Source organism: Phacochoerus africanus, chromosome 8 (genome assembly GCF_016906955.1).
Source record: "Phacochoerus africanus isolate WHEZ1 chromosome 8, ROS_Pafr_v1, whole genome shotgun sequence".
Classification (NCBI taxonomy): Eukaryota; Metazoa; Chordata; class Mammalia; order Artiodactyla; family Suidae; genus Phacochoerus; species Phacochoerus africanus.
This window is the reverse complement of record NC_062551.1, coordinates 75,401,071-75,418,944: the sequence shown is the minus strand read 5'-3', so window position 1 is coordinate 75,418,944 and position 17,874 is coordinate 75,401,071. Positions and strand designations below refer to the sequence as shown.

The following is a 17,874-nucleotide window of genomic DNA, read 5'->3' as shown; positions in this document are numbered from 1 at the left end:
CGGAGTTCCTGCTGTGGCTCAGTGGGTCAAGAATATGACATTAGTGTCTGTGAGGATACGGGTTCGATCCCTGGCCTCACTCATCAGGTTGAGGATCTGGTGTTGCCACAAGCCTCAGCTGCAGCTCTGATTCAGCCCCTAGCCTGGGAACTTCCATATGCCTCAGGTTCAGCCATAAAAAGGAAAAAAAAAAAAATACTACTGGATGAGAACTTTGGTGAGTTCCTGTTGTGGCTCAGCAGAAACAGACCCAACTAGGATCCATGAGGTCTCAGGTTTGACCCCTGGCCCCACTCAGTGGGTTAAAGTGATGCTGGAAAGATGGTACCAGAATCTGGGTTCTTGTTCACGGCAGTTGAAGAATGAACTCCACGAACACACAGGCAGCAAGCAAGCAAAGTCTTTATTAAAGGCAAGCAGATAGCTCCCCGGGTTGCTGGGAGCGGGGAGAAGAATCCCCCTCTCTCTATTCTCCTATAGAGGTTTTTAATCTGTTAAAGGTGGAAAGAGACACCAAAGTGGGGTCCAGAAAGATGCACTTTTCTCCCATTGGTCTTGTTCAATTACCTATAGCAGTCCTTGTCCAATAGGGCTTTCGGGGCTGGAACTGTCCTGAAAGTTCTATGGGGTTTTTGTTTTTTTGTCCTTTTCTTTTACCATTCCTCTCATTCCTCTTTTACCAGTTGAGGAGTGGGCTAGAGATTCGCATTTTCTATAGTAAACAAAGTCGGTGGGGAATGCATATTTCTTATAATAAAACAAGGCCTGTGGAGGTGTTCCTCCCTGGAGCGCTTAAGCCACACATGTTAATCAATGGCCCTATCAAAGAAGGCATCGAAGCCCTTGCTCCTACCCTGACGACCTGAGTTAATATTCTGCCTCAAAAGGATCTGGCTTTGCCATGAGCTGTGGTGTAGGTTGCAGACGCGGCTCGGATCCCACATTGCTATGGCTGTGGTGTAGGCCGGCAGCTGCAGCTCCGATTCAACCCCTAGCCTGGGAACCTCCATATGCCCTCGGATGCAGCCCCAAAAAACAAAACAAAACAAAAAAGAGCAATAAGCTTGTTATCTAGTGTGACAGAGATTGCCTTGGGCAGGTGAGGGGGTGGGCTGAGCAGGAAACTGCTGGGATTTTTTTAGAAGCTATTTGGTACTGTTTGATTTTGTTTGTACTTGTGCAATATTACATTGATTTAAAAATTTTTAATTTAAGGAGTTCCTATTGTGGCTCGGGGGGCAGGGTGTGGTGGTTAAGGATCTGACATAGTGTCGGTGAGGATACGGGTTCAATCCCTGGCCTTGTTCAGTGGGTTAAGGATCCAGCATGGCCTGAAGCTGCAGAGTAGGTCACAGATGCAGCTCAGATCTGGGGTTGCTGTGGCTGTGGTGTAGGCTGGCAGCTGCAGCTCTGATTCGACCTCTAGCCTGGAAATTTCCATATGCCACAGGTGCCGCCCTGAAAAGAAAAAAAAAATTAATTTAAGAAGTTGGTAATAAAGTAAAGCTTCATAATTTCTCTCTTGTGACCCAGTGCTTTCATGGACACACCATAGGAGCAGCAATGTGGTTGTTTGCAGACTGGAGTTGAAAGCCACACGGCTGCCAGGGTGGGAATGTAACCAACTCCTCTGGGAATGACCTTTAGGGGAGCAGGTCCTGGGTCTTAGAAGGTGGGCTTGGGTTTTGGAAACAGCCCAAGTAGGAGGTCAGCGGGAGTCAGTGGAGAGAACAGCCAAGGGCAGGAGTCTGGAGCCAGAGATGTGAGTGTGACCCCTGGTTCTGCAGTCCCTGGGGACGTCATGGTCACAGCCCTGCTGGATGCCTCGGTTTCACCTCATCTGTAGGTGCGGGTGGCTGGAGGGGGCGTGATTTAGCAGAGAACATGGCAAGATTGTTATCTTGAAAAGCAAAGAGTGGGAGTTCCCATCGTGGTGCAGTGGTTAACAAATCCGACTAGGAACCATGAGGTTGCGGATTCGGTCCCTGCCCTTGCTCAGTGGGTTAACGATCCGGCATTGCCGTGAGCTGTGGTGTAGGTCGCAGACGTGGCTTGGATCCCGTGTTGCTGTGGCTCTGGCATAGGCTGGTGGCTACAGCTCCGATTAGACCCCTAGCCTGGGAATCTCCATGTGCCGCGGGAGCGGCCCAAAGAAAGACCAAAAAGACAAAAAAAAAAAAAAAGAAAGAAAAGAAAAGAGTGATTCCTGGAGGAGGCTGGGTCTGCAGCTGGAACCCAGGGAGGAGTTTCAGGAAGCCAGCCTCCCCAGAAGGCGACATTCCCTGGGGAGTGTCCAGCTGGAAAGTTCGTGAAGGTCTGGGAGCCAAGATCAATATTATTCCTCCCTCTGAGCCTTCAGCCTCTAACAGTTGCAGGTGGCGCCACCTTCTCTGCTTTCTCCCTAGGATTCTTAGCCTGTTGGTGAGAAGTCTCCCAGATCATGTGCCTATTTGCTTAGAGGTGACATCCTTGAGTCTGGATTTGCTCACCTGTAAAATGGAACAGTAATTTTATCTCATAGGACTGGGGGCTTCTTGAGAGCAGGCACTGAACCCTTGATTGCCCACCACTGGTCCCTGTGCCTCGTGCAGCACCTAGAACAAACTAGATGCTCCACAGTGATTTGCTGCAAGAAAGGGATCAATGGAAGGAATTTATAAAAAATTTTTTTGGCCACATCCACAGCTTGCGCAAGTTCCCAAGCCAGGGATCAAATCCACACTACAGTTGTGACCTGTGCCACAGGTGTGGTGACACCAGATTTTTAACCCACTGTGCCACATGGGACCTTCCTATATAATTACTTCTTACAACATCTGAAAATGAGGCTGCTGAGCTGGGTGGCACTGCCTCTCCTAAGGACCAGGAGCCCTTAAAGCCTCCCCCATCCCACCTTATTCTCAACCCAGAAAAGCAGCATTCAGGGTTGGGAGGGAACTGGGCTATGGGCAAAGGGAAGCCTTGAATAGAATCCCTGGACTTAGGAGAGAGGGGGAGGCGTGCCGTCTCTCCGGGGGGAGAGCACTCCTGCCAAGGGAACTGACCGGGAATCCATTCATTCCCACCCAGCTGCTACCTTGGCCCAAGTTGTGCTCAGCCTGAGGCCGAGCCCACTGGGCCTGGACCCAACTCATCTTGTTCGGTGCGTTGCTCCCATCACCTTTCCCAACGACTCCCCTGTTAGTGTCTAACTCAGGGGGCCAGGTTGCCTCCCCAGGGACATCTGGCAATACCCGGAGTCATTTTGGTGGCCACAGCTGAAGGATTTATGAGCATCCAAGGGGCAGAGGCCAGGGACGCTGCTCAACATCCTATAATGCACAGGACAGTCCCACAGCAGCAAAGTATGTGGCTCAAAATGTCAGTAGAGGCTCCTATTGCATTTAGGGCAATTGGTCTAATGGGAAAGGGCCCCATGTTTCAGGTAAAGAAACTGGGGCTCAGGGAAGCTGTCTAACCAGCCCAGAGTCACACAGCTTCTAAGCAGAGAATCAGGGTTCAAACCCAGCACTGTCTGAAGCTAAATCTGGGCCTCATTTCACCGCCCCACACAGTCCTCACAGCAGGCCTGGGGATAGCGAAGGTCCCTTCCCAAGAGCAAGGATAAACAGGGACCGCACCCTGGATCCTCTATCTGGAGGCCTGGCCTCTCGGGCACCCTCAGATTGAGAAGGTTTTGTGCGGTTTTTTTTGTTTTGTTTTGTTTTTTCGTCTTTTTGCCATTTCTTAGGCCACTCCCATGGCATATGGAGGATCCCAGGCTAGGGGTCGAACTGGAGCTGTGGCCACCGGCCTACACCACAGCCACAGCAACGTGGGATCCGCAACCTACACTACAGCTCACGGCAACCCTGGATCCTTAACCCACTGAGCCAGGCCAGTGATCGAGCCCACAACCTCATGGTTCCTAGTCGGATTCATTAACCACTGAGCCACAACGGGAACTCCCAGATTGAGAGGGTTTGAAGGCCCCCTTTCCCACCCAAAGCAAAGTCCTTGCTCCTTAGAGGTGGGGTCTAGACCACCAGGAGTTCTGGGAGAGGAACACGCACAAATGCACGAGAGCACACGTGCCCAGGACAGACCAGAAAAGTCAGGGAAGGAATCCTGTGGACATTTTCAAAATACAAGCTTCGCTTCAGTTCTGCTAGCATGACATGCATGACCCTGGGCCCGTGAGTCGGCCTCTCTGAACCGAGGCTCCCAGATCTGTCCCTTGAGGGTCATCCCACCCACCACCCAGCTTTGACTGGGGAGCAGTAAAGGGTGGGAGATCCCTGCCCCACCTGACAGCCCCTCCGTGAGCTGCCCAGTCTGCACAGCACCTGCTTGTGCCATCTGGCAGTGGGGCGTTGAGGCAGGGGGTTGGCTAAGATGACCTGAGCAAGGCCCTCCCCTTCTGAGAACCAGGTGAGTGGGGGAGCTGCACCCTGGTCCCACAGGTCTGCCATCCCTGCCCCACCTGCTCTGGCAGGCTCAGCCACTGACCCATATGTCTGTCCCCAGAGATCTCCCTGGATGTGGATGCAGACCGAGACGGCGTGGTGGAGAAGAACAACCCAAAAAAGGTACCTCGCTATCCTGGCAGACGGGGTGGGGGAGGGGGAGCTTCCGGGGGCCAGAGCCCCAGGCTGGGTCCTGCAGGCAGCCATGGTCCTCCCAGCAAGCTCAGACAGCGTTCATTTTACAAATGAGGAGACAGACTCCCAGACACACACACACACACACACACACACACACACCGAGGACAAAGCCTACCGACTCAGCTACAGAGCAGGTTCCTGAGTCTCCGTTTCCCCATCCACAGGATGGGGCACCTGTTCACACAGGTGTTGCAAAGAATGAATGTCCAGCCCCAGAGAAAGTGCTGCCAAAACATTTGCTCTTATTATTTTGCCTCTTTTTTTTTTTTTTTTTTTTTAATTTTAAAGCTGAGCTGGGGGGAGCCATCAGGAGCAGAAGATTGCATTAATCATAAACAGTAGAAGGATGTCATCTTTCATGGTGTGAGCACAAACTCCCCTCCTGTGTTTATTTAGTCATTTAGTCACTCATTCATTTATTCTCTTTGATCCTGCATTCCCCACTCCCATCCTGCTGCCCCCCAGAAAGGACCACTTTAATGATTGTAATGCGTCACTTTCTGTTCTTGGGATTCTTGTGAAACATGCAGTGTGTGGCTTTCGTGTATTTTTAACTTGTGCAGACAGACAGCTTTGCGTTCTCTTTGTTGTTAATTCCTTCTTTTTCCTCAACCCAGTTTTGAAGCTCCTTTGGTTTTGCTCTGTGTATATCCCAGCTCTTGCTTCTTTTCCACTTTCTGCCCTTCTATATCACTTTAATTTTTGCCAAGCATATGTTCCTTTTAGAACAATCTAAAGATTTAAATTGTATGTCGATGACTACTTTAAAAACTCAATAAATACAACCCACTGAGAAGCCTGAGGCCTAAGAGCTGGGCCCAGACTCTGCAGGTTGCCAGGGGACACAAGCCCGTTGGGGAGCCCCTTCCCCCAGGCTCCTCCAAGGGCTTTGTCCCATCCCTGCCTTCCTGAGGCCACGAGAGGAAGCCAAGCCAGCCCCCCACATACATTCTCTGTGTCCATGGCCAAGTCACCTGTCAGCAGGCACCACAGAGGCCCTGGAGGTGACCAACCTCCCCTGAGGAGCTAAGGAGTCACAGAGTCCTTGAGGACCTGAACTTACACAGACTTCCTCCATCTGGGCCAGTGAGGTTTCAGATTTTCTTTTCTCCTCCCGTAACTATTCGTTGAGCATCTCCGATATTTCAGGACTGGGTCAGACCCTGGGGTTGCAGAAAATGAGAGAAATGCAGCTCTCCTGCCCTCAGGGAGCCCACAGTCCAGTGAGAGGGACCTGCTTTGTTTTTTTGGGGGGGGGGGTTGGGGGTTTTTCTTTTTTTGCTTTTTAGGGCTGCACCTGCCACACAGGGAAGTTCCCAGGCCACAGCAGTGCAGGATGTAAACCGAGTCTGTGACCTACACCACAGCTTGTGGCAATGCCGGATCCTTAACCCACTGAGTGGGGCCAGGGATTGAACCTGCATCCTCATGGATACTAGTCGGGTTCATTACCACTGAGCCAGAGCAGGAACTCCAGGACCCTCATTAAATAAAGAGTGACCTGGCTGTTCTAAGTCATCCCCAGAAGGAGCGGGTCCAGTGCCCTAAGACCCAACCCCGGGAACCGTTCTGGTCTGGAGAATCAGAGGCTGCTAGGAGAAGGGACAGGTATGCTATGACCAGAAGGAGGTGGGGCGTTGGCCTGAGGAAGGGAGACAGGACATTATTCTGGGTGGAGGGACCAGCACACCATGGTCTGAGAGCATGTGGAGTCTTTGGGGAGACAAGAGGCATCCAGCCTGGAGGAAGCAGAGTGAGCGGGAATGTGGCGGTCGGGGGTACAGATGGAGAGGTGGGCAGGTCTCCCCAGGCCTTGCAGGCTACAGTGAGGGATTGGAGTTTTATCCTAAGTCAACAGAGAGCCCCTGGCAGGGCTTAAAGCAGGAAAGCAACATGATCTGGTTGGCATTTGTTCTAATTATCACTCTGGCTGCAGTGTTGAAAATGGATCGCCTTACAGGTCCCATTTGGAGCCCTGGGAGCGTGTTTGAAAATGGCTGGGTATGGCAGTTCCCCTTGCAGCTCAGTGGTAATAAATGTGGCTAGTACCCATGAGGACACGGGTTCGATCCCTTACCTTGCTCAGTGGATTAAGGATCCAGCGTGGCCGTGAGCTGCAGTGTAGGTCGCAGACATGGCTCGGATCCCAAGTTGCTATGGCTGTGGCATAGGCCTGCAGCTACAGCTCCCATTCGACCCCTAGTCTGGGAATTTCCATATGCCACAGGTGCAGCCCTTAAAAAAAAAAAAAAAAAAGACACACAAGGAAACTATTACCACACTAAATTCACTGGAAATCCATCATCTCATATAGATACAAAATTAGAGAAATAGAAAAAAAATCAATTTTTCTTGATAAGAGTCCTTAAGATTTATTCTCAACTTAGAGATGATCATACTAAGTGGAGTAAGCTGAACAGAGAAAGACAAAAATCATATGATACGGCTTAAAAATGATACAAATGAACTAATTTACAAAACAGAAATAGACCCACAACAGACAATTTATGGTCACCAAAGGAGAAGGGGGAGGGATAAATTCAGAAGATGGGATTAACACATACACAGTACCAGGGAGTTCCCATCAAGGCTCAGCGGAAACAAATCTGACTACTGTCCATGAGGATGCAGGTTCGATCCCCAACCTTGCTCAGTAGGTTAAGGATCCAGCGTTGCCCGTGAGCTGTGGTGTAGGCTGCAGATGCGGATCGGATCTGGCATTGCTGTAGCTCTGGAATAGGCTGGCGTCTATAGCTCTGATTGGACCCCTAGCCTGGGAACCTCCACATACCTCAGGTTTGGCCCTAAAAAGACAAAAAACAAACAAACATATACACACTACCATGTATAAAAGAGATAAACCACAAGGACCTACTATATAGCACAGGGAACTCTACTCAATATTTTGTAATAACCTAAAAGGGAAAAGAATCTGAAAAAGAATCTATGTGCATATACGTGATAACTGAATCACTGTGCTGTATATACCTGAAACCATGTAATGTGTCATGATTTACCTGACATTGTAAATCACCTATACATCAATTAAAAAAAAACAAAACAAACAAACAAACAAACATCGGGTTACGGATTTGGCATTGTCACTGCAGCGACTTGGGTTCCCTTGCCTGGGGACCCTGCAGGCGCGGCCAAAAAAAAAAAATGATTTACTCTCTTCACAACTACGTTTCTGTGTAACATGTAGCAGTGTTAATTACATTTATTATTTGATACACAACATCCCTCCTACTTATAACCGAAAGTTTGTACCTTTTATTGGCTTTCATCCAGTTCTCTGTCCCTGCAACCCCTGCTTCTGGTAACCGATAATCTGATCTCCTTAATCTCTGAGTTCGTTTGTCTGTTTTTGAAACATAATTGCCCTACAACACTATGTTAGATCCTGTTACGCAACATAGTGATTTGATATTTCTATACATTGCAAAATAATCACCACAATCATCTAGTTACCGTCTGTCACCAAAGATATTACATTATCATTGGCTGTATTTCCTGCACTGTGCATTGCATACCCATGACTGGTTTACTTTGTAAGTTTATACCTCTTAATCTCCCTCATCTATTCCCTCCTCCTCCCACCTCCCTCCCCGCTGACAACCACCTGTTTTCTGTAGCTGTGCCTCTTGTTTCTGTTTTGTCATGTTTATTCTTTTGTTTTTTTAGGGTCACCTATGACCTAAAGGTTCACATATAGCCTGTAGGTTCACGTATAAGTGAAATCATATGGTATTTGTCTTTATCTGACTTATTTCACTTAGCATAATACCCTTGAAGTCCATCCATGTTGTGGCCAATGGCAAGACTTCATTCTGCTTTATGGCTGGGTAATAGTCCATTGCAGATATACACCACATCTTCTATATCCATTCACCTGTTGGTGGGCACTTAAGTTGCTTGCATGTCTTGGCTGTCGTAAATAATGCTGCAGCAACATAGGGGTGCATATGTCTTTTCTAATTAGAATTTCTCTTTTCTATGGATAAATACTCAGGTGTGGGATTGATGGGTCATATAGTAGTTCTCTTTTTAATTTTTGGAGGAATCTCTCTACTGCTTTCCATAGTGGCTGCACCAATTTTCGTTACTACCAACGTGCACGAGTCCCCTTTCTCCACATGCTTGCCAACACTTGCTGTTTGTTGCCTTTTTTGTAATAGCCCTTCTGACAGGTATGAGGAGATATTGTGGTTTTGATTTGTATTTCTCTGATGGTTAGCAATGTTGAGCATCTTTTCATGTGCTTGTTGGCTATCACTGTGTCTTCTTTGGAGAAATGTCTGTTTGGGTCCTCAGCCCTTTTTCGATCGGGTTGTTTGGCTTTTTTGTTGTTGATTTGTACGAGCTGTTTGTATATTTTAGAAATTAAGCCCTTGTCAGTCACATTGTTTGTCAATATTTTCTCCCATTCTGTAGGTTGTCTTTTCACTTTGTTAATGGTTTTCTTTGCTGCGCAAAAGCTTTTAGTTTGATGTAGTCCCACTTGTTTATTTTTGCTTCTGTTGCATTTGCCTGAGGAGAGATGCAAAAAAAATATTACTAAGACTGATGTCAGAGAGGATACTGCTTATGTTTTCTTCTAGGAGTTTTATGGATTCAGAGCTCACATTTAAGTCTTTATTCCTTTTTCTTATCTTTTTTTTTTTTCCCCTGCACTTGCAACATACAGAAGTTTCCAGTCTAAGAATCTAACTTCCATCACAGCAGTAACAATGTTGCTGAAACTCAGGCTGTGTCCACCAGTGATGAATAGAAACATGGAGACAAAGTTTGGGGCAAAGGAGAAAAAAAAAAACAAACAACTATTGCTTTGCCAGGCAAATGAGGTCACAGCAGGCTAATGCTCTAAAGATTGCGCCCTCCTTTCGGAGGTAATAGAAAGTGGTGTTATAGTTTGGGGGTAGAAAATAAAGCCACAGATAAGGATCAGGGTAGATGCAAGCTTTCATTCTTATTCAGAGTTGATGTTTAGTGGCCCCAGGACTGGTTCTGATGGTCCTCCTCTCAGGTTTTCATTTGTTGGGGGTTTAGTTCTGCAGAAGAACTTATAGGAATTGTTATGTATATTCCTTGAAGAGGAACCAGCGGCATTATGGTCTTTTGACTGCTTCTGCCTTGTCGCTGCATTCCCTCCCTTCCTGGTTAGCAATCATTTGAACCTGCCCTTTGGAACTCAGGGAAGGTCATGGGGGCTGAAGCTTATTCCCTAAAAATAAGCAACAGGGGCACAGAAAGGTTTGTGTGCCCAGGAGCCCCACAGGGTCCTGCTCAGTTTCAACAACAGTGGATCCTTAACCCACTGAGCCACCAGCGAACTCCTTTAGTCCGTTTTAAATTTATTTTTGTGCGTGGTGTAAGAAAGTAGTCCAGTTTGACTCTTTTGCAGGTAGCTGTCCAGTTTCCCCAACACCATTTATTGAAGAAGCTGTCGTTTCCCCGTTGTATAACCTTGCCTCCTTTGTCATAGATTCATTGCCATACAAGTGTATGTGGCTTCATTCCTGGGCTCTCTAGTCCTAGATCTGTAAGGCGAAGGGGGATCCCTTCCAGGGCCCGAGACCGGGTTCTTGTCGGACACTGGGAAATGAATTATCCAAGGAGACACACGTGCTGACAAAGCAAGAGACCTTATTGGGAAGGGGCGCGGGAGCGGAGAACAGCAGGGGAAGGGAACCCAGGAGACCTGCTCTGCCACGTGGCTCGCAGGCTCCGGTCTTATGGGAATGGGGTTTGTTTCCGGGTTGTCTCTGGCCAGTCGTCTTGCTCGGCGGTGCTCGGTCTGGCCCAGGGTCCTTCTCAGAGGCGCGCGCATCTCTCAGCCAAGACGGCTTCCGGCGCCGAGGATCTTGGGAGGTTGGTCGTCTCCGGCCTCCGGTGGGCCCCTCCCACATCCTCCGGGCTACTCTTCAGGGCAGCAGCGTGTTCCTTATCAGCGCCTCCTGCTGTGAGACAACCTGTTGCCAAGCTTGGCCAAAATGGGCAATTTTGGTCAATGGCCCCCTATCAGATCTACACATCTGTTTTTGTGCCAGCGCAGTACTGTTCTGATTACTGTAACTTTATAGCAAAGCATGAGATCAGGATTTGGGATACCTCCCCTCTGGATATGTTAGAGCCTGTCGTAGGAGTTCCCTTGTAGCGCAGTGGGTTAAGGATCCAGCATTGTCACTGCAGTGTTCTTGGGTTGCTGCTATGGCACAGGTTCAGTCCCTGGCCCAAGAACTTTCCACATGTGGCCGGCATGGTAAAAAAAAAAAAAAAAAAAAGCAGCCTGTCACAGAATGCCTGCCTGTTCATTTCTTGGGCTGCCTCTCCCTCTCTGACCTCTCTCCCTGCCAATGCAGGCATCCTGGACCTGGGGCCCTGAGGGCCAGGGGGCCATCCTGCTGGTGAACTGTGACCGAGACACACCCTGGTTGTCCAAGGAGGACTGCAGTGATGAGAAGGTCTACAGCAAGGAAGGTGTGCGGGGTCTGCCCGGGGAGGAGCAGTGGAAATGCCGGGCTAAGTCCTGGGCGGCATGGAGGGTGAGGCGGGAGTGACCTTGGGCCTCCTGAAGATGGTGGGCTAAGCATCAACCCTTTGCTAAAAACAGACAACAGGAGTTCCCGTGGGGGCTCGCGGTAACAAATCTGACTAGTAACCATGAGGACACAGGTTCAATCCCTGGCCTCGATCAGTGGGTCAAGGATCGGAGTTGCTGTGAGCTGTGGTGTAAGTCACAGTCACGTCTCAGATCCAGCATTGCTGTGGCAGTGGCATAGGCTGGCAGCTACAGCTCCAATTAGACCCCGAGCCTGGGAACCTCCATATGCCCACGGGTGCCGCTCTAAAAAAACCAAAAAAACCCCCAAAAAACAGAAAACAAAACTGTCAATACAGTTCCATTGGAACCATAGTTTTTAACTAGCACATATATGGAAAAAGAGCAGAAGGAAGTTCCCAAAAGGTTATAGAAGGCTGGCTGTGGTTTGGAAATGACAACCAGTTTTTCTGTTTTTCTATAGTTTCCATAACACACATGTGGGGGGGGTTGTCTTGTCCTGGTTATAAAAGGAACAGGCATTTTTTTTTCAGCTTTGTATATCTTTTGTTTTAAGTGTTACTAAAGTGTAGTTGATTACAAGGTTCTGATCATTTCTGCTGTACAACAAAGTGATTCAGTCATGCATGCACACACTTCCATTCTCCCTCAGATGCTCTTCCCACATAGATGATCGAAGAATACTGGGGAGAGTTCTCTGAGCTAAAAAGCAGGTCCCCACTGGCCAATCATTCCCTATACCTCAGTGTGCATGTGTCAATCTCAAACCCCCAGTCTACTCCTCCCTCCTGCCCCAGCCCAACCTGTCCTCCTTGGTAACCATACGTTTTTCAAAGTTTTTTCAAAAAACATAAGTTTTCAGGAGTTCCCATCGTGGCTCGGTGGAAACGAATCTGACTAGCTAGCATCCATGAGGACACAGGTTCGATCCCTGGCCTCGCTCAGTAGATTAAGGATCTGGCGTTGCTGTGAGCTGCGGTGTAGGTCGCAGATGTGGCTCCGAGCTGGCATTGCTGTGGCTCTGATTCAACCCCTAGCCTGGGAACCTCCATATGCCACTGGTGCGGCCCTGGGGAAAAAAAAAAAAAAAAAAAAAACCATAAGTTTTCTGTGAGTCTGTTTCTGGAACAGGCATTTCTAAGCCAACGTAATTCTCCTTTTTTAAAACTGAGATGCAGCACTGTATTTGTTTAAGGTGTGGAGCATAATGATTTGATTTCCATGCATCATGAAGTGAGTGTCACAATAAGTTTCATAAACCTCTATCATCTCATGTAGGTACAAAATTCAAGAAATTGAAACAAATGTTTGTGATGAGCACTCAGGACTTACTCTGTTAACAACGCTTGGGTAAACATGTAACCTTGTTAATTATATTAACCGTGTAGATCCCCGGCAATTTTTTCTCATAACTGGAACTTGGTCCCTTTGGACCACCTTTACCCGATGCCTCCCGTGCCCGCCCCCGCCCAGGCAATTCTCTTCGTTCCAACCGCCTCCTGCCTCCCCCCCTCCACAGACCTCAAAGACATGTCCCAGATGATCCTGCGGACCAAAGGCCCGGACCGCCTCCCCGCCGGATATGAGATTGTTCTCTACATTTCCATGTCGGACTCGGACAAAGTGGGCGTCTTCTACGTGGAGAGTGAGTGTCCCCAGCCTGGCCCTGAGGCAGTCCCCGCCCGGTCAGTGCTCACCGAGCCACCCCTCGGGGCCCAGCTAAGGCTCCCCAGACACCTCCACTCCTTCGCAGTCAGGTCCCTTTTGGTGCAGGTCCCTCTGGGGAATGGTCCTAGGGGCCACCGTGATCCTATATGAGGTCGGGAGGCCCCGTGGGCAGAGCTCTCGTCCCCTCAAAGGAGTCGGCACTGATGCAGATCTACGTGAAACCCAGAGGCCTTCTTCCTGGGAAATGGGGGGCGGGGACTTTGAGAGCCATCTTTCCCAGAGTCACACCATCTTCATGACACCTGAGACAGGTACCACCATCCCCCCCACCCCCAGGGGTTTTTTGGCTCATCTCAGATTTTTTGGAACTAAGAATTGCCTCCGACTTTTTTTTTTTTTTTTTGTCTTTTCTAGGGCCACTCCCTCAGCATATGGAGGTTCCCGGGCTAGGGGTCTAATCCGAGCCATAGCCGCCGGCCTACGCCACAGCCACAGCAACTCGGGATCCGAGCTGTGTCTGGGACCTACACCACAGTTCACGGCAATGCCGGATCCTTAACCCACTGAGCAAGGCCAGGGATCGAACCCACAGCCTCTTGGTTCCTAGTCGGATTCGTTAACCACTAAGCCATGTCGGGAACTCTGCCTCCGACTTTTAAAGGGCCCCTGATGATGCTGTGGGCACCCTCAAGAAACGGACCCCTCGTCCTGGACCCCCACAGTATAGAGAGCACACTTCTGCCATGGAGTTAATCCTGGAGGCTGCCCACCAGGTCTCAGCTTTTCTGTAAACGTGTGTTGAGCCCGCCTCGCCCCGGCGCTGCTGGTCTCAGCACTGGGACTCCTGCAGTGAACTCTGCCATCACACCCCTGCCTGCGGGGAGGAGGTGGCCTAGTGAGGCAGACCAAACAGCACAGCTGGAGGAAATGACACAGACCAAGTACTGGAGAATGGCAGGGGTGGAGGTGAAGCGCAGCTAGCCTGGCTGGTCTGGAAAGGCCTCTCTGAGCAGGGGACATCTGAGCAGAGACCCAAACCAACAGTGAGAAAGAACTAGGCATTCATGAGCTGAAGGAAGGGTGTTCTAAGTGGAGGGAACAGAGCATATGAAGCCCAGAGGAGGGAACTCGCTTGGAGACTTGGAGGAGCAGACGGAAAACTGGAGGTGTTGAAGTCAAGGTCAGCAAGCTGGGCGGGGGCCAGGACACCAGGAGGGCTCAGGTTTTATTCTAAGTGCAGTGGAAAGCCATTAGAGGTTTTGAGCAAGGGATTATCAAGGTCTGATTTATGTCTTCAAAAGCTCTCTCAGCAAAGTAGTTCGCTTTGCAATTTGCCCTGGTGCAGGGGAGGGCTTCCCCTGCATGCCCAGCTCTCTGGAGGACCTAGGGCCTCCGGCCAGCTCTGGGGCCCACCTCTGAGCAGGCCCACAAGAACCAGACTGTCACCATGAGGACTTGGTCACAGCAGCCCCAGCCCCTCCCTTCAGGGAGTGGTTTAGCCAGGGCAGCAGTGGCCTGCTGCCACCTGAAGCCAGTGCTCCTTCTGATCCTCCCTGGGCTCGGGCAGTAAGCTCAGTAAGCTCACGCAGGTTGGAATGTCCCCAGAGTCAGGCTGGCTCTGCCGCCCTAGGGGGCCAGAGATGTTTACCCTGGCCAGGCCAGGGTTGCCACGGGGGATGGGGTGCTGGCCAGGGTGGGAGGTATACAGGCAGGACCTGGGCTTCTCAATCGTGGCATCATATTGTGACACTGCACCTTTTGCTAATAGTGACACCCGGACGTTATCTAGAGGGTCTTTTTGTTGATGGCAGCGGAATGAGATCTGGCCTGTAATCGCATCCCTCCCCTTCACTGCCATCTGAGATGGGTCCTGAGCAAACAAGAGAAAGAGGAACCACTCCTCTGAGTGCTTCGAGATGCTATTCTCCAGTCTTTTTGTTTTCCCTTTTGGGCCACCCTGTGGCATATGGAGTTCCCGGGCCAGGGATCAGATCCTAGCTGTATCTTCAGCCTATGACACAGTTGTGGCAACACCAAATCCTTAACCTACTGTGCTGGGCTGGGATTGAACCTGGAGATGCTGCCTATCTCGTGGCACCACAGTGGGTACTCCTTCCCAGTCTTTCTCTGGGCTGCTAACCTGCAAGGGGGCCATTCCTGACATGGCAATGATCCCAGAATAGACAGTTTCCCACAAAATTGGGATCCTGGGTGAATGCTCAGAGCCACGCCAACAAACGGGATGAAACATAATTCATCTGTGGCACAGCTTCCTTTTCTTCCATGCAGGCATTTTGAGGTTTTGTCAAAATCCAACTACACCAGTGGATGAGAATGTGTTATGTTACATGAATGTCATGTGTCACCTATGTCCCTCAAGGGCGGGGGGCTGGGCTGGAGGCCAAGGGACCCTTGAGAGGGGGCTCTAGAGCCCAGAAGGTTCAAATCCTGCATTTGGGCAAGTCTACTCACCAGCCCACGCCTTGGGTTCCGCACCTGTGAGGTGGCATGGGGCTAATGAGGGCCCTGACTGTCCCCGCTGGTGATAGGGATTAAACAAGGGACATGTATCGGGCACTCAGCACAGTAGCCGGCCCGTGGAACACTCTCTATTGATGTCACTTGTTACTCTTGGGGGTAATGATTATTAATTATAATTATGATTATTAATTATAATCATTGAAGTGGACAGGAGTCTCCAGGGCTGAAAGGAAGACCCGGGTCTCTGTGCTCAGCCTCACATTCTGCCCTACAACCCCAAAGTTGGGGCCTGACCCCTTCCAGCAAGGACACAGTGACCAACTTGCCCCAGTTTGCCCAGGATCTTCCTGGTTTTAGCACTGAAAACTCCTCCTTCCGGGAAAGCCAACAGTCCCAGGCAAACCAGGGCTATTGGTCACATCACACTATTGAAGAGTCTCTTGGGAGGTGGGATGGCATCAAAGGGACCAGAAAGATTATGCCAAACTGTACCACGCGCCAGCCTGCAGAGCCAAGCCTGGGGCTAAGGAGCGGTCAGGGTGGCCCCGGGGCACGTGGACTGCTCCATAGAGGGGCATTGTTGGTTTCTGCCTGGAGAGCTGACCACGCTGGGCAGGCCTGCACCCAGCTGGGGACAGGGGATGGGGGAAGGAGGCTCCTTAGACAGTGGCTGGATTGTTCCCACCAAGTGATCAATCCTCCTGGAGCTGGCCCCAGGCACCAGAATGAGAGGCATTGCAGGCCATGGGAAGGAGAAGACTGCCTGCAGCTGGGCAAGACTATGTCCTTCCACCTGGCCCAGCTCCCCTGCCAGGCCCAGGCAGAACCTGCACACACACATTCTAACCCCCCAGCTGACCGGAGCCCTGGAAAATTTCTGCAGCTTTCTGCAAAGACAAGTCACCTTCCCAGCCTGCGATCTCTTTCCTAAGCATCAGTTCAGTTCAAGTGCAGCCTGGGGCATGTGGGCATGGGAGGGCTTGGGTGCCTGGGGGAGATTTTTTTTTTTTTTTTTTTTTGTCTTTTTAGGGCTGCACCTGCAGCACGTGGAGGTTCCCAGGCTAGGGGGCAAATCAGAGCTATAGCTTCTGGCCTACATCACAGCCACAACAATGCCAGATCCAAGCCATGTCTGTGACCTACACCACAGCTCACAGCAATGCTGGATCCTTAACCCACTGAGCGAGGCCAGGGATCGAATGTGCATCCTCAAGGATGCTAGTCATCTTCATTTCTGCTGAGCCACCACAGGAACTCCTGGGGGAGAATTTTTTAAATTATGCAGCTCCATCTGGATCTACTCAGTGGTTCGCATTCAAGGCACATGTTGTCTTTTCTGAGGGAGAACTTCATCTCCTGTGTCGAGTTCCTTGGGACACCCAGTGTCTGAGTCTCTCTGCCTCATTTCCTGGGCCCACCCAAGGGAACGTGAACCGAGGCATTGTTCTTTGCCTTCTCTTCCCAAGTCATTCAGTGAAAAGATCATGGGTTGTGGAGTTTGCCAACACATCCCCAGGCTCTCATAATAGTAAGACCTGCAGGTCCCAGCTGTGTTACTGATGGTTACCCTTGGTTACGGAGCTTACCTCCGTTCCTGATGCTGTATCATTTTATCTTGCAAGGACCCTGTGGCCTAAGTATTGTTATCTCCCATTTAACAGAGGAGTAAACCGAGGCCCAGAGAGCTTAAGTGAATCTTCTGAGGTTTTTGCAGCTTGTAAGCCAGAGAGGTACTTGAACCCATGACCCTCTGGCTCTAGAAGTCATAGCCCACCTCTGTGAGATGCATAACAAGACCAAGTGGAGCGCCTGGCCCTCCTGGAGGCGTCATCCTGAGCCTGGGCTTCCCTGGGTTCCTCTGTTCGTTTTGCCAGGTTTTCTTTTTTTGCGTTTTTTGTTTGTTCGTTTGCTTTTTTGCTTTGGGGGGACCACACCAGCGGCATTTGGAAGTTCCCAGGCTAAGGGTGGAATCAGAGATGCAGCTGCCATCCTACACCACAGCCCCTGCAACTCAGGATCCAAGCTGCATCTGCGACCTACACCACAGCTCAGAGCAACTCTGGCTCCTTAACCCACTGAGCGAGGCCAGGGATCACACTGCATCCTCATGGATACTAATCAGATGCGTTTCTGTGGCCACAACAGGAACTCCCTCGTTTTGCCAGTTTTAATCAAGCACCCTATTCATGCCAGGACTGTTCTAGTTATATGTTCTAGCCCGTGGGTGTCGGGTCATTAATCATTGTTGTTGACAATCGTACTAAGCTGAGCCTGCTTCTGCCCTTCCAGCTCTACGGGGCATAAAGAAGCTCCTTCTGGAACTGCATAGGGTCCTACCTCCATGCCCCTGGCAATGCAAGTATTTCCTCTCCTCACAGCACCCTACCTCTGCCACCTGAAGGGGGTCTCAAAGACTGCCTTTCTCTGCTCAAACACCCCCCACTGACCTTCCTTTCCCTGCCCCCCTCACCCCCACTAACCCCAGGGGTTCTCTCACCCCGGAGCTCCAGTGTAATGCTT

At 50.2% G+C, this 17,874-nt stretch overlaps 1 protein-coding gene across 2 annotated transcripts in view; it reads left to right on the top strand.

Annotated features, from left to right (window-relative positions):
- The window catches only part of PADI2 (peptidyl arginine deiminase 2), a 59,771-nt gene that overhangs the window by 20,839 nt on the left and 21,058 nt on the right, over positions 1–17,874 (top strand). For both annotated transcript variants that reach the window (XM_047792087.1, XM_047792089.1), the window contains exons 4-6: positions 4,507–4,568; positions 11,006–11,123; positions 12,725–12,850. In XM_047792087.1, the coding sequence (XP_047648043.1) occupies positions 4,507–4,568; positions 11,006–11,123; positions 12,725–12,850 (306 nt within the window). The remainder of the gene's footprint in view (positions 1–4,506; positions 4,569–11,005; positions 11,124–12,724; positions 12,851–17,874) is intronic.